General features: G+C 39.3%; 2 protein-coding genes across 2 annotated transcripts; both read left to right on the top strand.

Moving 5' to 3' along the window:
- Positions 1-9307: 9307 nt before the first annotated feature.
- Positions 9308-10213, top strand: LOC130471577 (uncharacterized). The gene has a single exon (XM_056841779.1). It carries the CDS (start codon positions 9308-9310, stop codon positions 10211-10213), a length of 906 nt encoding a protein of 301 aa, XP_056697757.1.
- A 406-nt stretch (positions 10214-10619) lies between these two features.
- On the top strand, positions 10620-12001 carry LOC130471576 (uncharacterized). The gene is made up of 3 exons (XM_056841778.1): positions 10620-11018; positions 11093-11481; positions 11821-12001. Exons 1-3 carry the CDS (start codon positions 10620-10622, stop codon positions 11999-12001), a joined length of 969 nt encoding a protein of 322 aa, XP_056697756.1.
- Positions 12002-16007: the final 4006 nt, after the last annotated feature.

The raw sequence follows: 16007 nt of genomic DNA, 5'->3' as shown, positions 1-16007 counted from the left end.
TCTTCCCATGCGAGTAAAACTTGGCCAAGAACGCACTAGTCACCTCGTTCCAAGTGAGAAGTAAGTTGGGCTTGACCTCCTTGTCAAGCCAATCACTTGCTCGCCCAAGTAGTGAGAAACAAAACAATATTAACCTCACGTAATCCGATGTGACACCATTGTGCTTGATTGTGTCACAATAGTGCTCGAATTGTTTGAGATGTTCGTGAGGTGACTCATTGCTCTTCACGCAAAAGGGGTGGCTTTGGACCAAATTGATCAAGGCGGGCTTGATCTCAAAGTTATTGGCACTTGTTGTGGGGGCTTGAATACCGCATGTAGCTTCGAATGCCCCCGGTATTCCAAAGTTCTTAACCGGGAGCGCCATATTCTCAAAAACTTGATCACTCTCTTGTTGTTCCTCACCAACACTCAACGATTCGAATCTGTTATGGCTTGATGAGCTAGACCGTACACGCCTTAGTCTCCTAAGTGTCCTCTCCAATTCGAGGTCAAGAGGATGGAGGGTCCTTTGACGAGCACGCCCCCTAACAAGCATACAAACTCAAGAAAACCGTGAGCAATGCCAAGGAAAAGAAAGCTAAGCAAAATTGCAATGTTTTTGTATTTTCTAATGATGAACTAGTCTCAACATAAACTCAAAAACAACAACCGTTCCCCGGCATCAGCGCCATTTTTTGATAAGGCGTTTTTCGTTCGTTGAAAGATCAACGCCACAATCAAACAAAACTTATAGAACCGCTAGACTAACAAACTATATGAACTATAGTGGTAAGTATAGGGATCGTCACAAAGAAACGATGGTTCTCGAGTTTAAATGTCAAGCTAGTTCGAACAAGAAGTTTGATTTGAATTATCACTATGAAGCTAAACTAACAATTAAAATAGATTGAATCAAGGAAAGGAAACGTTAGGGAGTTGGGGATAGTCTAGGGAAATCGGGGGAAATGAACTACCATCTAGTAATCATGAATGATGCAATGACATAGCACATAGGGGAATGAAACCAAATGACATGCTCGCCACCTCTCGGATGGAGCACGCGAAGCAACCTAGCCTATAGAAGAGCATTCTCCTAGTCCTAAGCTAGATAAGCTTGCATATAATAGGAACAATCATTCACTTGCATGAATTAGGCTCACAATGTCTTGCCAAACCTAAATCATACATTCCAATCTAATTCAATCAACTAGCATTTGCAACTACTACTCAATTGATCATGGAAAATCTTATCACTAAATCAATTTAATCACATCAATCATTCATCAATCAAATCATCAAGTTCCCCTAATTAAGCCACTAGATTCTCCCCTTTCCCTAACCTAATTCTACTCACTAATTATACTAGAAATCAAGAAATCCATTAATTCTAGACTAGCAAGCATGAAATTGAAAGATTAGAAAGAGAGAATCAAAGACTAGAACAATCAACAAGAGAATTAAGGATCAAAGTAACTAAAGTAAAATCAAGAAGAATTCATGAATTGAAGGAATTAAAAAACAATCAACAACGATAACAAAAGCAAGAATTAAGAAATTGAATTGAATTGCACAAAATTAGAAGAAGAGTTCAGAGAATTACAAATTGATGCTTCAATGGAGGAGAGTTTCTCTCTCTAGAAATGCTGAAAAACTAACTTTGAGAATCTAAAATTGTCAACTAAAATTCTACACTTAACAAAATAAACGAAAAATCTATTTATAAGTTTCCCCTAATAGAAGCCGAAATTCGAAAAAGAGCAGCCCGCGCAGCCATTCGGTCGCACAGACCCTTTGTGCGACCGAACGTAAAAGACCCATTTGAGCAAACACTGAGACCTGTGCGAGTGAAGGCCGCGAAGAACACTTCCTTCGTCATGTGCGGTCGAACGAGGAACCCTATTCGGTCAAATGGGGTTTCTTCTCCTCTGCAGTATGATTCGCTCAAACAGAAGGGCTTGTGTGGGCGCACAACTCTTGTGCGGTCGAGTAGAAAACCTGTGCAGTCGCATTCTAAATTTGAGACATTCTGCCTCCAAAAATCCATTATGTGCGACCGAACAACAGAGCACGTTCGATCGCACAATCCTTGTGCTGTCGAACGTAAAGACCGTGCGGTCGCTTTCCAACACTACAAAAAAAATCTCGTATAGCAACGGATATATAGCGACGGATTTATATCCGTTTCTAATTTAGAGACGGAATATTCAACATCCGTCTCAAAATTTATTTAGAGACGGATATTGGATATCCGTTGATACTTTTATCGAGGGATTTATAAATCCGTCTCTAATTTAGGGACGGATTTCAAAATCCGTCACTAAGTTAGGGACGGATTCTAAATCCGTCCCTAAGTTAGGGACGGATTTTGAAATCCGTCTCTAACTTAGGGACGGATTCCAAAATCCGTCTCTAAGTTAGGGACGGAATTCAAAATCCGTCTCTCAGTTAGGGACGGATTTCAAAATCCGTCTCTAAGTTAGGGACGGAATTCAAAATTCGTCCCTAATGTGTTTTAGCAATTTCAAAACGTAAAGTCCACTAGCAATTTCTCATAGGCCCTTCGTAGAAAGTTAGATCTAAATTAGAGACGAAATTTCAAAATTCGTCCCTAATGTGGTTTAGCAATTTCTCTAAATTAGAGACGGAATTTAAAATCCGTCCCTAATTAAGAGATGGAATGTTCAATCCGTCCCTAGTTTAGAGACGGATTTTCTAGCTCCGTTTCTAATATTTCTTTTAATTATTATCAATTTCACACTTAGAAGTATACAAGTTGTATTTGGTGTGGTTGGTTAGAGTTTCTCCTTGTGACTTTGAGGTCACAAGTTCGATTCCCCTTATCCCTTCCCCTTGCAAAGCTGGAGCGGGTTGACCTAAGCGAGAGATTCCGAACCGGTAATGGGACCGAGTTGAACCGAACATCTAACAATAGGTAGCAATTTTTTTTACTTGCTAATTTTAGGGACGGAATTTTGAATCCCGTCCCTAAATTTTGGAACGGATTCAAACATCCGTCTCTAAACTTAGGGACGGATTTAAAAATCCGTTTCTAAAATTTAGGGACGGATTAACAAATCCGTCTCTAAATATTAGATACGGATTTTATGGAATCGGTCCCTAAATTGAATTAGCGACAAGGTTTTTGATAACGGATGTAATCCGTCTCTAAATCCGTCCCTAAGCACACATAGCGACGGATTTAACCAATTTAGAGACGGATTTGGTCCGTCGCTATATGAGCTTTTTTTTGTAGTGCAAATTTGAGACGTTCTCCCTCCAAAAATCCATTTTGTGCGACCGAACAACAGAGCATGTTCGATCGCACAGAACTGGATATTCCTTGATGCCCATTTGCACTCCTCTGTTCGGGCGCACAAATCATCACTCGATCGCACAAGCCCTGTTTTGGCTTGATTCTACTTGTTTTCTATCACTTTTCATCATAATCACCTATAAAGCACAAGATGGAACGAAACTTATAAAATTCACACAAAAAGCTATAAAATCTATAAAAAAAAAGCATAAAAACTAACATAAAATCCTAAGCTAAGAGCGACATAAATGTCGCTCATCATGATTACCCGAGCGTTGCCGTTATAGCCTCCTTTTACGGTGCGACGGTTGACAACGTCAAAGTAACCAATTCTCAAACAAGTAATCTCAAATCACTCAGGTATTGAGGACTAGTGTCTAATAATTTTAATGAAATTTACTTATGACAGATTTTCATTTCTTACAGTAAAGTTTCATAGGTCTGTCCGATACTAGTCTTCCCAAAGTAAGTATCTATGCAAATGATTGCGACATTTCCATGTCCACATAGTTCAAGAAACAGAATTACTAGTCATCTTGCATTCTAGTCGTCTAGCGTTTTCTATGCGTCCATCTTTATAGAAAACTCCGACCAGGGACCATTTTCCACTTTTGACATTCAAGTTCACTTGATAGACATTTCTTAGTCACAGGACTGGTCCTGACAGTCTATCTTGAATATATTGTCAAATTGAAGGGACTCATCATTTAATAAACCACAAATTAAATGGAAAAATGAATTCTATTAATTATATAAATGGTTAACTAATAACGTTTTACAAAGTATTAAACTCTAAAACTTTAAAACATTAAATAAGGACATCAAAGCCATTGTCCAACATGCTTGATTCCCATAGCTGCAGTGTGCGAGTTGTGCTTCGCTTGCGGCAGAGGTTTAGTTAATGGCTCTGAGATGTTGTCGTCAGTTCCAATCTTTCTTATCTCGACTTCTTTTCTTTCAACGAACTCTCGTAGAAGGTGAAATCTAAGAAGTACATGCTTGACTCTCTGGTGGTGTCTAGGCTCCTTTGCCTGTGCAATGGCTCCGTTATTATCACAATATAGAGCTATTGGTCCTTTAATGGAGGGGACTACACCAAGTTCACCTATAACCTCCTTAGCCAAATAGCTTCCTTTGCTGCTTCATGTGCAGCAATGTACTCCGCTTCAGTTGTAGAATCCGCAATGGTGCTTTGCTTAGCACTTTTCCAGCTTACTGCTCCTCCGTTGAGGCAGAAGACAAACCCAGACTGTGATCTGAAATCATCCTTGTCGGTTTGGAAACTTGCGTCCGTATAGCCTTTAACAATTAATTCATCATCTCCAACATAGACCAGGAAATCATCTTTGTGCCTTTTCAGGTACTTCAGAATATTCTTGGCAGCAGTCCAATGTGCCTCTCCTGGGTCTGACTGGTATCTGCTCGTAACACTTGAGTGCGTACGCAACATCCGGTCGTGTACATATCATAGCATACATTATTGAGCCAATCAATGATGCATATGGAATCCCAATCATTCGTCTAAGTTCATCCATGTTTTTGGGCACTGAGTCTTGCTTAGAGTCATTCCATGAGACATGGGTAGGTAGCCTCGCTTGTAGTCTTTCATATTGAACCTTTCAAGCACCTTATTGATATAAGTGCTTTGAATAATTCCAATCATCCTTTTAGTTCTATCTCTGTAAATCTTGATGCCCAGTATGTATTGTGCTTCTCCTAGATCCTTCATCGAAAAACATTTCCAAAGCCAAATCTTGACAGAGTTCAACATAGGAATGTCATTTCCGATAAGTAATATGTTGTCGACATATAATACTAGCAAACAAATTTTGCTCCCACTGACCTTCTTGTATACACAAGATTCGTCTGTAGCGTGCCCTCCCTAGCTGCTCCCAAACCGAACAAGAACAAGTTTAGGACTCCAAGTGTAGTCCCTCCGTAGATAGTCCACAGCACGTTCGGTTCCGCCTTAGATTCAATTAACTAGAATTTAGCCTAAGGTTTTATGTTATTCGATTATAATTTGTGGCAAATTATTAACTTTAGTTTTTAGCTTATAACTATATGAATACTTTTTGATGTGTTATAAATTGTGATTGCCATCACCTATTTATAGGACAGGATCATCGGAACTAGAAACCTACTAGGATTTAATTAACCTAATCTTATTAGAATTAGATACTAATTAAATCTATTAAGTTAGTGTTTAATTCAACAACTAACTCTAGTAGTTTTAGGAAAATAATCTTTAATCGAACTAATCCTAAACGCTTAAGGATTCGAAGCATGCACGAACTCAACGCACACACACGCACAGCCCACGAAGGGTGACGGGCGCGCGCGCGGAGCTCGGCCCAGCAGCGCTGCAGCCCACGCTTGGGCGTGCCAGCCTGCTGGCCTCGCTGGGCCTGGCCTTGCGTGTTGCTTGGCTGGGCCTTGCGGTGCTTGGCGGCCTGCTTGCTTGTCTTGCTGCCCGCGGACTTTGCTAGGCGCAGGCCTGGCTTCGTGTTGGTCCTTGCGTCTAGCCAACTCGTCCGATGTTTATTTCGTACGACGCGCTTCCGATTAATTTTCCGATTCCGAAATTCATTTCCGATTTGAACAATATTTAATATTTCCGATTCCGAAATTAATTTCCGTTTCGAACAAATATTTAATATTTCCGATTCCGGAATTATTTTCCGATTCCGATAATATTTCCGATTCCGACAATATTTCCGTTTCCGGCAATATTTCCATTTCCGATACGTACCATGTTTCCGTTTCCGGCAACATCTACGACTTGGATAATATTTGTATTTCCGATACGATCCATATTTCCGTTTCCGGCAATATCATCGTTTCAAGAGTATTCATAATTTGCCTTTTGACGATTTCAGCTCCCACTGGAACCGAGATCCGTCGATTCCGAATATCCATAAATGGAGTATTTAATTCACTTAAATACTTGATCCGTTCACGTACTATTTATGTGACCCTACGGGTTCAGTCAAGAGTAAGCTGTGGATTAATATTATTAATTCCACTTGAACTGAAGCGGCCTCTAGCTAGGCATACAGTTCACTTAATCTTACTGAATTATTAACTTGTATAATTAATTAATACTAAACTGCATTTATTAGACTTAGCATTGAATGCATACTTGGACCAAGGGAATTATTTCCTTCAGTTAGTGAATGGCCTACACCTAAGAGTGTCTCGGATATTCGAAGCTTTCTTGGTTTAAATTAGCTGGGTATTATAGGTGTTTGGTGCACGATATTTCTAGGATAGCCAAACCAATGAATACTTTGATGAAGATAGAAGCTAGGTTTGAGTGGAATGATAAGTGTGAAGAAGCATTCCAATCCCTGAAGATGCGATTGACAACCGCGCCAGAGCTAACTCTGCCAGACGAAAGTGGTACATATGATGTGTATAGTGATGCATCTAAGAATGGTCTACGGTGTGTTTTGATGCAGAACGGGAAGGTGATTGCGTATGCATCAAGAAAGTTGAAACCATATGAATCCAATTACCCTACCCACGACTTAGAACTAGTAGCCATAGTGTTTGCATTGAAGACATGGAGACAATATTTGTATGGTGTGAAATGTAAGATATTCACGGATCACAAGAGTTTGAAGTACATTTTCATACAGAAGGATCAGAATATGAGCCAAAGAAGGTGGTTGGAATTTATTAAGGATTATGATTTGGACATCCAATATCACGAAGGAAAAGCAAATGTAGTTGCAGATGGCTTGAGTAGGAAATCAAGCCATAGTCTGAATGTGTTAGTAGTTGCTAACGAATTGTGCAAGGTTATGCAAAGATTGAATTTGGAAATCGTGAGTGGTGAATGTCTGGAAGGAATGATGAATGCATTAACTATCCAACCGTCAGTGTTTGATGAAATCAAAGACAATCAGGCTGGAGATGTTAAGTTAGAGCGAATCAAGGAGAAGATTTAGCAAGGAAAAGAAACGGATTTCAAGATCCATGAGGATGGAAGTTTGAGGTACAAAGGAAGGTGGTGTGTGCCTCAACATTTTGGTGAATTGAAGGAAAGTTTGATGAAAGAAGGTCATAATCCACATATTCCGTTCCCCCAGGTGGTGACAAGTTGTATAAGGATCTGAAGAAGGTATATTGGTGGCCAAGAATGAAGAATGAAGTAGCTGAATTTTTAGCAAGATGCTTGACCTGTGAGAAAGTCAAGATAGAACATAGGAGACCTCAAGGAAAGGTCCAGCCATTAGAAATTCCAAGCTGGAAGTGGAACTGTATTTCAATGGACTTCGTCACATGTTTACCCAAGTCAAGGACCGGAAATGATGTCATTTGGGTAGTGGTAGATAGATTGACTAAGTCAGCAGTATTTATACCAATGAAGGAAACTTGGAAGATGGAACCAACTTGCCAAATCTTAAATTAAGTATGTTGTGATATTACATGAAGTTCCTAAGGATATCATATCAGATAGGGATTCAAGTTTCTTTCGAACTTCTGGAAAAGTGTGCAGAAGAACTTTGGTACAACATTGAAAATGAGTACGGCATTTCATCCAGCCATGGATGGAAAAACGGAAAGGACTATTCAGACACTTGAGGATATGCTTAGAGCTTTTGTCATAGATTTCCAAGGAGGATGGGAAGATAGTCTAGATCTTATTGAATTCTTATACAATAATAGCTATCATGCCAGTATAGGAATTTCACCATTTGAGGCCTTATATGGACGAAAATATAGAAGTCCCTTATGTTTGAGTGACATTAGTGAGACCGTTGTGTTAGGACCTCAGTTGATAGAGGATACAATGAACCAAGTTAGAACCATTCAATCCAAGATTCAAGCTGCGCAAGATCGCCAAAAGTTATGGAGACTTGAAGCGTAGGGATGAGAGTTCCAAATAGGTGACAAATTGTTGCTCAAACTATCACCAATGAAAGGTGTAATGAGATTCGGGAAGAAAGGAAAGCTTAGCCCAAAGTACATAGGCCCATATGAAATCCTGGAACGGATAGGAAAGGTAGCATATAGACTAGCCTTTTCCATGGACTTGCATAGAGTGCACAATGTGTTCCACATATCTCAATTAAGGGAGTATGTCCCAGATAATTCGCATGTGTTACAACCGGATACCATAGAATTGGACCAAAGTTTAACCTTTGAGGAAAGACCAGTTAAAATCCTTGATAGTAAAGTCCGTAGTACGCGGACTAAGGATGTTAAGATTGTCAAAGTGTTATGGTCTAACCAAGAATCTGAAGAATTAGAGATTGTAATAAAAGAAGCATTTTCTTCTTTCTCTCTCTAGCCATGGCATAGAGCACGATAAGGTCTTTTCTCAATTGTGCACCCACCATTGTAATGACGAGGAAGAAGAAGAAAAAGAAGCATAAAGTTTGTGAGGTTAATGAGGAGGCCTCTGCCATCCTTCGGACTGTGTTATCACGACCGAAAAACCAGCATCAGTTGAGAAATGTGACACCCATTAATGTCGATGAAGTGCGAGTGAAGCCGGTGGTTATTTCTCCATTTTCGTCGCATCCAAGTAATGGACCACCTTCCCCTAACACCTAGAAAGCTATTGAGGCCTACCAAGCTGTGATTAACTATTCACCCCCTCCATCCATGGAAACCCCGATATCTCCTCTTAAGGTTCCTGGAATTTCGGAGGAGCTGCAAGGTGGTAGAGTTCTGGGTGGGTCTGCGCTGGAAAAGGTGCGAGAAATGGTGAGAAGTCTAAATGTTGTGCTGGGTTTGAGAAATGGTACGGAAACCCTTTTCGGAAAAGGGGGTGTGGGCAACCTGGAAACAGAGCATGTGCGAGTCACCGGGGAGGATGAAGGAGAGAGGTTGCGACCACAGCTGGAACAAAATAGCATCAATGGGGCTCCGAAATCTTCTTGGGTGAACTTGTTTAAGCCTACAAATGTGTCTGCTAAAGGTACTCCTCTTTCTTTCATTGCTCCTACTGTATCTGATGGTTCCCCTGTAGTAGTTCTTGAATAATTTGATTTAGATGAAATGGTTGTTAAATGGGAGGCTGCTATCATTATGTATGTTGTTGGGGAGAGGCCTTCTATTGTGGTTGTTATTAGGTTTATTGAGAGAGAATGGAATGTGGGTTCTAAACCACAGGTTTTGCTTCATGAGGATGGCTATTTTGTCATTCGATTTGCTTTAAAAAAGGAGAAGGAAGCAATCCTTATGGTTGGCCCTCATTCTTTTTTTGGTAAACCTGTGATAGTTAAATCTTGGTCAGCTGATTTCAATTTCCAACAACAAGTCCATAGAGTTGTTCCGATTTGGGTTAGATTACCTAACCTGCCTTTGAATTGTTGGGGAGTTGGTTCACTAAGAAGAATTGATAGTCTCATTGGAGTGCCTCTCTTTTTTGATGAGTGTACAACCCACCAACAAATGATTTCTTTTGTTCGAATTCTCATTGAAGTAGATATTACTAAAGATTTGCCTGGGAGTGTAGTGCTGCAGGATCCATCTGGAAATACCTTTAAACAGCAGGTGGAATATGATTGGTTGCCCCCTTACTGTTCCACTGGTAAGATAGTAGGCCATGTTTGTGGTCATGGGAAGCAAAATACTAGTAGGTTAATGCTTGCTACTCAGGTTCAGAAGAAAGTGAGCAAGGTGTGGGTGCCAAAGAATATTGTGATACCTGATGTACCTAAACCTACTAGTGTTGCTGGTGATGAGACTGTCACTACTGTAGATGAAACCAGTGATGAGATGGATACTTCTATGGATATTGTCATCACACCAACAGTTCTTGTTCATGATGATGGATGGAGGGTGGTTTCAAGAAGGAGAAGAGATACTAGGAGTCTTGTGCTCAATATGGGTCTGACTCAAGTTGGATTCTCTGTTGAGGAGGGTGGTGTTGTTGTTGGGTCACCTCACATTCCACCATGAATATTTGCACTTGGAAAGTGAGGGGTATGAATGACCCCATCAAGTTAGGAGAAATAAAGAAGTTCTTAGCTCAGAATAAAGTCATTATAATAGCCTTAATAGAGACTAAAATAAAAGAGGGGAATTATAGTAGGATTGTGAAGAAGCTAGGTCTTGTTTGGCAATGGGAGTTTAACTATTATCACTCACCTAGAGGGAGAATCTGGTTGGGTTGGAAACATGCTGTTGTGACTGTGCAGATTCTATAGAAATCTGATCAGTTGTTGCACACTTTTATAACAGGAAAAAATGGTCAGTTTAGCACTTTTTCACTCTTGTGTATGGCCTCCATACTGTGGACACAAGGAAACCTTTATAGTCTGATTTGATCAACCTTAGTTCTGTGATTACTGGCCCATAGCTTGTCATGGGAGATTTCAACTCCATACTTTATTATGATGACAGGAGGAATGGTAGTATTGTTACTAATTTTGAAACAAGAGATTTTGAAGCTTGCATTGATAGTGCTGCATTGTCTAAACTGAAGAGTTGTGGCCATTTCTACTCATGGAGTAACAAGGGACAAGGGGATTTGAGAATTAGCTCTAGAATTGGTAGAGCATTTGGTAATGCAGGTTGGCAGTTAGGGTTTACTGATGCAGTGGTGAACTATCTGAATCTAGGATTCTCTGATCACTCTCCTTTATTAATGACCTGCAATGTCAATCTGATTAATGGTGGAGGCCATTTAAGTTCTTCAATTATATGGAAGACCACCCCAATATCCTGTAGGTTGTTCAAACATGGTGGGAAGCTGACATTCATGGTAGTGCAATGTTTAAGGTGTTGCACAAACTTAAAACAGTGAAGAAGGGTCTTAAGGCTCTACAACATCAGTAGTTTGCTAAACTTGAAGAAGGAATTGAGAGCATCAGGGAGGAGTTGGGTACAATTCAGTCTCAATTGGCTGTCAATTACACTGATGTGGATCTGCAAGGTGCTGAAAAGGATTATACAAATAAACTGAAGAAATTCTTACATGTTCAAGAGTTTGCACATAGGAAGAAGTCAAGAATTAAGTGGTTGCAAGCTGGTGACTCAAACTCTAAATTCTTTTTCGGTGCAATGAAGGAGAGGCAAGCTAGAAATAGTATTGATGTTCTGTATGACAACACAGGGAAGAAGCTAACCGCTATGCAAGAGATTAAGGGGGAGATTAGTGAATTCTACAAGAGCTTGATTGGTACTGTTGCTCCAACCTTAATTAGGATAGATGTTAACATAGTAAGGTAAGGTAAGCAATTATCTTCTAGTGCTGCTGAGTTGTTAGTTCAGCCTGTTACAATGAATGAAATAGACGATGCCTTACAAGATATTGATCCTAATAAAGCTCGAGGGTTGGATGGGTTTAATAGCCTATTCTTCTTTAAAGCTTGAGGAGTTGTAAAGGAAGATGTATACAAGGCTGTGCAGGAGTTCTTTGTCACAGGAGTAATGTTAAAGCAAGTCAATAATACTTATGTTACCCTTATACCTAAAGTTCGGAATGCTTCAAGTGCTAAAGACTTTAGACCCATTGCTTGTTGTTTAGTTGTCTATAAACTTATTTCCAAGATTCTGATTTCCAGGATGCAAGGAGTGATTGGAGATGTGATCAACACCTCACATGCTGGTTTTATTCCTGGCAGGGCTATTTCTGATAACAGCTTGTTCCCTTGTGAGTTAGTGAAGTGTTATTCTAGAAAATATGTTTGTCCCAAGTGCATGATAAAGCTGGATTTGAAGAAAGCTTATGACTCTTTAGAATAGCCTTTCCTGCAGTGTATGCTCTATGAGTTGGGTTTTCCAACTAAATTTGTTGGGTGGGTCATACAATGTTTGAGCACAGTGTCTTATTTGAAGGAAATATGTCCTTCACCCAAGGTGCATTAAGTCTAATACCAAGGTTCAGATTAATTGCGAACAATTAATTCAGTGAGATCAAGTGATCGGAACAGCTAGCTGGAGCAATGCTTCCGATCAGTGAGTTCTAATGAATATTAAACTCACAGCTTACTCTTGACTGAACCTACAAGGTCACACCAATGACACGTAACAGATCATCGGATTAAATGAATCGGAAATTCATTTAATAGCTTTTCGGGAACTAGTTGGAAAACGTATTATACGATACGACCTTGCATCAGAATCGTATATCGTATCGCGAATATTCGTAAGCTAGGAAAAACGAATAAATCGTATCGTACGACGGTGATTCGTCGTATACAAAACGATAAATAATATATCGGAAATATATTTAATCGCGGATACGAAGAGCGGCCCACGAGCCGAGCGCACGAAGCACTCAAGGCCCATGGGCGCGCCGGGCAAGCAAGCAGGCCACGACACAACAGCAGCAGCGCTGGCCCATGGCCGAGCAACTGCGTGTGTGTGCGCGCGGGCCAAGGCCACGACACAGCAGCAGCAGCGCGGCCCACGGCCCAGCTCGTTGTGCGTGCTGGTGTGGTCTTGCGCGGGCTTGCTGGCCGGCCTTGACTTATGGCTTGGTCGGTTAGTAAGGTTATGTTAATAACCTTCTAACCCCTTTTCTAACACAATCCAATTCAGTCACACACAACCCTAGGAGAAAACAGAGAACCCTAATTCTCTATGAGCCTCCAAAGTGTGTTCATCTTAAAAAGCAAATCTCTTGATCGATTGTCTAAGCTACGATAATCAAGACGGATCTGATCGTGTCGGTGAACCAAGTAGAGGAACGACAAGTGAAGTAGAGGAACCAAGTAGAGGAACGACAACCCTAGGAGAAAACAGAGAACCCTAATTCTCTTCGTGTTCGTTGACAATTTGTCGAAAACACGCTTCTAACGTAAGTCTGCTTAATCTGTGCTTTATACATGCTTCCTGGCTTTGGGGATTGTTTCCGCACATGTTATTATGTTTAACTGTATTCCCCTACAGTGGTATCATGAGCCTTATGTATTCAAAGAATGTTTTAGCATGATTTATTTGTTTTTACATCTGTCGGAAATTTTGAATTTTTTGTTGAATTTTCGGATTTTTTAAGAATTATTGGATAAATTGCGTATATTCTGTTCCGAAATCATAAATATTCGTTTATTCGAGTTTTAAAACCCTAATCTGATTGAAAAGGATTTTCTAAGATCAACTCATGAGAACGGAATTGCAAAAACAGGCCTCGAAGTGTCGTTTTTTGGGCGTTTTGGTTAATTATTTAATAAAAAATAAAAGTGTCGGACAATAATTCAATTAAAAGGTCAACCTAAACTACTCGGAATTGCTTGAAATTTTGACACAATGTTGCTGGGTATATTCTTGATCTATTGTAAAAATTTCAGATATTTCCGTATAAACCCTAATTTTTCCTTTCCCCAATTCGTAAAATTTGAAACCCTAATTGAATTTTAATTAATTTTGGTTTAATAATTCGGTTAATTGGGAAAGGGGATATAATTTCATGGGTCGGTGGCTAATTTTAAAAATTATTGGATTAAAATTTTGAATGGTTACGTTAATTTTAATCGCACTTAAACCTAATTATTAAAAATCTGAAATTTAAATGTTAATGAACGATTTAAATTTTTGGATTTTATTAGTTAAAAGTTCAAATTTTTAATATTGATTCGTTCGTTCTTAAAAATTTGAATAATGTTAGCCTTTGATTTAATGTTTTACGAAATTGGATTGTCGTTGAAGTTTATTAAATCGTTAAAAATCGTTGTTTTTCGAAAATAAAAATCGTAACTTTTTGAAAATTAATATTAATGCAAGTTCGTGAAATTAAATTTAATTTTAATTAAGTTGGTCCGTAGGCACGAACACGATGTGTGGTGGACGTATGGCTCGCAAGGCCATGCAGGCTGCTGTACGAGAGCCGAGCCGCAGCGACACGGGCAGCAGCAAGCGTGCTGCGTGCCTCGTGCGCGCTGGGCGAGGAAAGGGCAAGAGATGCTTGCGGGTGCTGCGACGAAGCAAGGCACAAGGCCATGCGACGTCCAGCGCAGCGATGGCACAACGACGCAGCGTAAGGGCAGTGACGAGCTGTGGGCACGCGCGCGATCAGGCTGCGGGGTGTGCGAGCTTGCTCGTGCGCCTCGTAGGCCACACGCAAGGGCTATGGGCTGGGCGCAAGCCTAGCCCAACTATGCACTTGGACGTTTTTCATTGAAAATTGTTTATTTCGTTGTGCTTCGCATATTTGCATTAATTTGGGCTAACGGGATATTTAATTTAATATTTTATTTGCTTGGGCCGGGCCGCGAGTTTTAATTTAATATTTCATAATTAATTATCCGGAATAATTATTGGTTTGAGTGGGAGCCACTAAATGAAATTAAAATCAAATAATTAATTTTTTAATCATTTTCGTAGGTCGCATTATTTTAATTAAATTCGATTTTAATTAGAATAAAGTCTAAGGATTAATAATTTAGAAATTGATTAATCTTTTAGGACGTGTTTATGTGAACGTGAATTTTAATTAATTCACGTAAATACTTGCATATTTATATGGGCCATTCGTTTTAGCACAAGAATGGGTGAATGCATAGAATATATATTTTATGCAATGCAGGTACTCCAAGTGACTAGTATGGCCATTTAGGATAGTTAAATACGGTCTGCGTACCGTTCTATCTTTGAATCTAAAGTTTTAATATGGTCTGCGTACCATGGAAATTTTTGATGTAATTTTATTATTTTCAAGTATTTCTAAGTTTTGAACTTTAAGTTAGCATTTGAACGAAGATTCAAGACGATGACAAGCTAACAAGGAGGTGATGAAGATTGGATGCTTGAAGACAAGATGTTTTGGGCCATACTAGATCACCATTTATTTATGCAATTTAATATATATATATATATATATATATATATATATATATATATATATATATATATATATATATATATATATATTATGCGTGAATGTATGAATGTATGTATGCTTTGCATGAATAGGTTGTTTCATATGACTCGATTAGATTAAGTTCACTAAATAATCGAACCAACATAAAAACAACTAGGTCCAAAGTAATATTGAGTTTAAAAATTTCCTTCCAAATCAAGCACTTACAAAAATCTAAGGATCTAAGGTAGTAGGTTTACGCCAAAGCGAGGTGCTATTTTAGTTGACTTAGGTAGTAAGGCATCCCAAAGGAGCACGTTGATTGTGGTTTCAACTCAAACAACAATGGCATTATGTTGTGGCAATGGGATAAATTATGGTATTAATTTATTAACCAAGAGTAATTTGGAGATTACTAGCAATAGGTTTTGCTTACCTAAAATCTTAAACTACTTAAGAGATGCCAAAGCTGCTTAAGGATTTAGGACTTTTGGGGTCCTGGAATCGTTTCATTCATTTTGGACCATGTTTTTGCTTTTGCATGAATGAAATGTTTTAATAGCTTTAATGATTGCATGTTTTCTTTTATTTCAAAGTTATTGAAGTTTATGAATGGTTATTTATTGCAAATTCTTTTCGATTGTAGTAATCAAAATGGTAGCAAACATAACAACAATCATATCAGCTGAAATTCTGGATGTCGAGTTAGACTTGACTAATTTTCTTGAATGGAAAGGGAAACTTGTCGAAGTTTTGAAAGTTAATGGCATACACTATGTCATTGAACAACCTTTTCCTAGCTATGATGCGCGAGGCATGACTCCTGAAAAGTACAGAAGTTGAGCACTTCGCAAGTACCTTATCACGGAGTTCATCCTTAAGTCTATTCCTGAGAGTTGGAGAGGGAGGTTCATTACTTTTGAGCCTCATGCTCTCCTTAGGAGCCTCGAG

Source organism: Spinacia oleracea, chromosome 4, assembly GCF_020520425.1.
Source record: "Spinacia oleracea cultivar Varoflay chromosome 4, BTI_SOV_V1, whole genome shotgun sequence".
NCBI classification, from domain to species: Eukaryota; Viridiplantae; Streptophyta; class Magnoliopsida; order Caryophyllales; family Amaranthaceae; genus Spinacia; species Spinacia oleracea.
Note: the sequence above shows the minus strand (reverse complement) of the source record. Positions and strands in the feature narration are given on the sequence as shown.